This window comes from Osmerus eperlanus, unplaced genomic scaffold (assembly GCF_963692335.1).
Source record: "Osmerus eperlanus unplaced genomic scaffold, fOsmEpe2.1 SCAFFOLD_513, whole genome shotgun sequence".
NCBI lineage: Eukaryota > Metazoa > Chordata > Actinopteri > Osmeriformes > Osmeridae > Osmerus > Osmerus eperlanus.
Window position 1 is genome coordinate 310 of NW_026911745.1, and position 4,470 is coordinate 4,779.

Below are 4,470 nucleotides of genomic sequence, written 5' to 3' on the forward strand. Positions count from 1 at the left end.
GCCACATGGGCGAGCACACCCGCACAAACTATCTACATCAACATCGGTTGACAGCCAAACACAGCCGAGAGAGACAGAGAGACACAGAGAGAGAAAGAGAGAGACAGAGACAGACAGAGACAGAGAGAGACAGACAGAGACAGAGAGAGAGAGACAGAGAGAGAAAGAGAGAGAGACTTTTTAAAGATACCTTTATTGGGCAGTTAGAACTACCAGCCAACCAAGCTGTTTCACCACACCAAACCTGTCTTATCAAGACAAAAACCACTTCACTTACAACTCCCACACAATATTAAGATATTAGAAAGAGAGAGAGAGAGACAGAGAGAGACAGAGAGACAGAGAGAGAGAGAGAGAGAGAGACAGAGACAGAGAGACACAGAGGGAGAGGGAGAGGGAGAGAGAGACAGAGAGACACAGAGGGAGAGGGAGAGAGAGAGAGACAGAGAGACACAGAGGGAGAGGGAGAGAGAGACAGAGAGACACAGAGGGAGAGGGAGAGAGAGAGACAGAGAGAGAGAGAGAGAGAGAGAGAGAGAGAGAGAGAGAGAGACAGAGAGACACAGAGGGAGAGGGAGAGGGAGAGAGAGACAGAGAGACACAGAGGGAGAGGGAGAGAGAGAGAGACACAGAGGGAGAGGGAGAGAGAGCAGAGAAAGAAAGAAAGATGAGCCGCATCATGTTCTATTTGTTTTTCTCCAAGTGGAACATATCTCTCTGGACTGAGCGAGCAGAAACAACAGCACAGGTCTAATTACAGAGGGAAGAAGCAGGCTGCTGTTTGTCCCCAGAGAGGAAACATGCTGCTGACATCGTCCCCCCCTCACTGGCTCCCCTCACCTGCCACATGGGCGAGCACACCCGCACAAACTATCTACATCAACATCGGTTGACAGCCAAACACAGCCGAGAGAGACAGAGAGACACAGAGAGAGAAAGAGAGAGACCGAGACAGACAGAGACAGAGAGAGACAGACAGAGACAGAGAGAGAGAGACAGAGAGAGAAAGAGAGAGAGAAAGAGAGAGAGACTTTTTAAAGATACCTTTATTGGGCAGTTAGAACTACCAGCCAACCAAGCTGTTTCACCACACCAAACCTGTCTTATCAAGACAAAAACCACTTCACTTACAACTCCCACACAATATTAAGATATTAGAAAGAGAGAGAGAGAGACAGAGAGAGACAGAGAGACAGAGAGAGAGAGAGACAGAGAGAGAGAGAAAGAGAGACAGAGAGAGAAAGAGAGAAAGAGAGAAAGAGAAACAGAGAGAGAAAGAGAGATAAAAAGAGACAGAGAGAGAAAGAGAGAAACAGAGAGAGTAAGAGAGAGACAGAGAGACAAAGAGAGAGACAGAGAGAGAAAGAGAGACAGAGAAAGAGAGAGACAGAGAGAGAAAGAGAGACAAAGAGAGAGACAGGGAGAGATAGAAAGAGACAGAGAGAGAAAGAGAGAAACAGAGAGAGAAAGAGAGAGACAGAGAGACAAAGAGAGAGACAGAGAGAGAAAGAGAGACAGAGAAAGAGAGAGACAGAGAGAGAAAGAGAGACAAAGAGAGAGACAGAGAGAGATAGAAAGAGACAGAGAGAGATAGAAATAGAGAGAAAGAGAGACAAAGAGACAGAAGGAAAGACAGATAGTCAATCTCAGAGAGGAGACCTAGTTAGGTGCTAATTCAGTTTTAACAATGACACGCAGAGAGGAACAACACGCAAATGAACCAACGCAGCTCCCATGCAAACACGCACCGCCGTCATCAAACCTGGCAACACATAGTCCAGCGGGAGAGCCTACGACAAAATAAATAATTAGAAATAGTTTGGAACCTTGGCGCAAGCATGGTTAACTTAATAAGCTCTCGAAGAGGTTGAGAAACATGAAAATGTTTCTTTCACGAGGCTGGGGGTCCAAAAACACCGCCTACATTCTCTAGTAAGAAAGGAACATAAGGTTCCGTCTGCGCCCTTGGCCAAAAGGTTGTTTTTCAAACCGGAGTGAATAGCCACTCTTGGAAGAGAGACATGACTCGCAAAGTGAAGCAATCAAAAGGAAAATGTGTTTCTTTTCAAACTCTGAGCTAGTGAGGAGAGGTGTTGGTTCTGGAGGAAGACTTGTGACACACCCCGGTTGATGTTATTCTCCAGGGGAAACGGAATAACTTAGCCCAGAATGCTTTGAGAAAGGCAGCTGAAAGGTAGCAATTATTATCACTTGAAGGTATAACGAAACAAGAACGACACATCTATGGATGACTCACTTTGCCAGAGAGGGTGTTAAGTCCCAAACATACACACCAAAATATGAAAACCTCCTGTAGGTTATCTCTCCAGGAACAGGAAGTCCTGGTCTATGCCAGTAGAACGTACCCCTATGTGGAAGGGTCCGGTGAAGTAATCCAGGTTGGCCTGGATGAAGCGTATGTTGGTGAGGCCCAGGTCAGAGCTCCTGGTCTGGGCTCTGAACAGCGACTCCTCCTTGTTTTCTATCAGGATCACCTGGACACCCAAGACAGGAGAGGATGGAGGAAAAACATGCTTAGTCTCTCTCACACACACACACACACACACACACACTCACTCTCTCTCTCTCTCTTACACTCACACTCTTACACACACACACATTCTCTCAGACCCCCATGCTCTCTGTCACACACACACACGCTCTCTCTCTTTCTCACACACACACCCAATAGTTGTGTGTCTTACCTGGCTGTGTGGTAAAGAGTGGGCCAGGACAATGCCCACATGACCCTGAGTGACAGAGAAGAGGAACACGGTAAACACACACATCAAAGACATCTGTGATCACAGGCTGGCTGCTCTGAGTGTTGACCTGTTGTCGCCTGAGTGAAGCTGCTGCTGGGAGCTCCACTACAGCAGTTACAGCCCTCCCCTCCCCTGCACTACGCTGTCTGCCTGTCTGTCTCCCCTCCCCTGCACTACGCTGTCTGCCTGTCTGTCTGCCTGCCTGTCTGTCTGTCTCCCCTCCCCTGCACTACGCTGTCTGCCTGTCTGTCTCCCCTCCCCTGCACTACGCTGTCTGCCTGTCTGTCTCCCCTCCTCTGCACTACGCTGTCTGCCTGTCTGTCTCCCCTCCCCTGCACTACGCTGTCTGCCTGTCTGTCTCCCCTCCCCTACGCTGTCTGCCTGTCTGTGTCCCCTCCCCTGCACTACGCTGTCTGTCTGTCTGTCTGCCTGCCTGTCTGTCTCCCCTCCTCTGCACTACGCTGTCTGCCTGTCTGTCTGTCTCCCCTCCCCTGCACTACGCTGTCTGCCTGTCTGTCTGTCTGTCTGTCTGTCTGCCTGCCTGTCTCCCCTCCTCTGCACTATGCTGTCTGCCTGTTTGTCTGTCTGCCTGTCTCCCCTCCTCTGCACTATGCTGTCTGTCTGTCTGTCTCCCCTCCTCTGCACTATGCTGTCTGCCTGTCTGTCTCCCCTCCCCTGCACTATGCTGTCTGTCTGTCTGTCTCCCCTCCTCTGCACTATGCTGTCTGCCTGTCTGTCTCCCCTCCCCTCAGCACTATGCTGTCTGCCTGTCTGTCTCCCCTCCTCTGCACTATGCTGTCTGCCTGTCTGTCTCCCCTCCCCTCAGCACTATGCTGTCTGCCTGTCTGTCTGCCCTACGCTGTCTGTCTGTCTGCCCTCCTCTGCACTACGCTGTCTGTCTGCCTGTCTGTCTGCCCTATGCTGTCTGTCTGCCCTCCTCTGCACTACGCTGTCTGTCTGCCTGTCTGTCTGCCCTATGCTGTCTGTCTGCCCTCCTCTGCACTATGATGTCTGTCTGTCTGTCTGCCCTCCTCTGCACTATGATGTCTGTCTGTCAGACAGACAGGTGAACAGACAGACAGGTGAACAGACAGACAGGTGAGCAGACAGGTGAGCAGACAGACAGGTGAGCAGACAGGTGAACAGACAGACAGGTGAGCAGACAGACAGGTGAGCAGACAGGTGAGCAGACAGACAGGTGAGCAGACAGGTGAGCAGACAGACAGGTTAGCAGACAGGTGAGCAGACAGGTGAGCAGACAGACAGGTAAGCGGACAGACAGGTGTACGTACTCCACCACTGCAGAAATCCACCACGGTGAGTCCCGGCCGGGTCAGCTCTGTCACCATGGCAACCAGGTTGTTGAGCTGCTGACGTTTCCTCAGGGCACGCAGGTCCGACATGTTTCCTGGGCGACGTACACACACACACACACACACACACCTTAAGTACATTTGATATCATCAAAAGAATCACGGGTTCAGCTAGGTGGAAATGTTACTACTTTAATTACACATTGTCCTTTTCAAAATATGCTAATCATTCTTCCACATGTAGATATGCTGTTACACAGAGGCAGAGATTGTACTGTGCGCACACACACACACACCCACACACGCACACGCACACATACAATAATACACTAAAAAGCTTGCTTGGGACTGTAGTGGTTACTGCTCTCTCTCGCTCTCTCTCGTTAAATTAG

General features: G+C 50.2%; 1 protein-coding gene across 1 annotated transcript; it reads right to left on the minus strand.

Moving 5' to 3' along the window:
* Positions 1 to 2,318: 2,318 nt before the first annotated feature.
* On the minus strand, positions 2,319 to 4,173 carry LOC134016551 (glutathione S-transferase C-terminal domain-containing protein-like). Its single transcript, XM_062455896.1, has 3 exons — positions 4,058 to 4,173; positions 2,706 to 2,750; positions 2,319 to 2,495 (listed from the first exon to the last, which is right to left on the minus strand). Exons 1-3 carry the CDS (start codon positions 4,166 to 4,168, stop codon positions 2,319 to 2,321), a joined length of 333 nt encoding a protein of 110 aa, XP_062311880.1. The 5' UTR covers positions 4,169 to 4,173.
* Between the last annotated feature and the right edge of the window lie 297 nt (positions 4,174 to 4,470).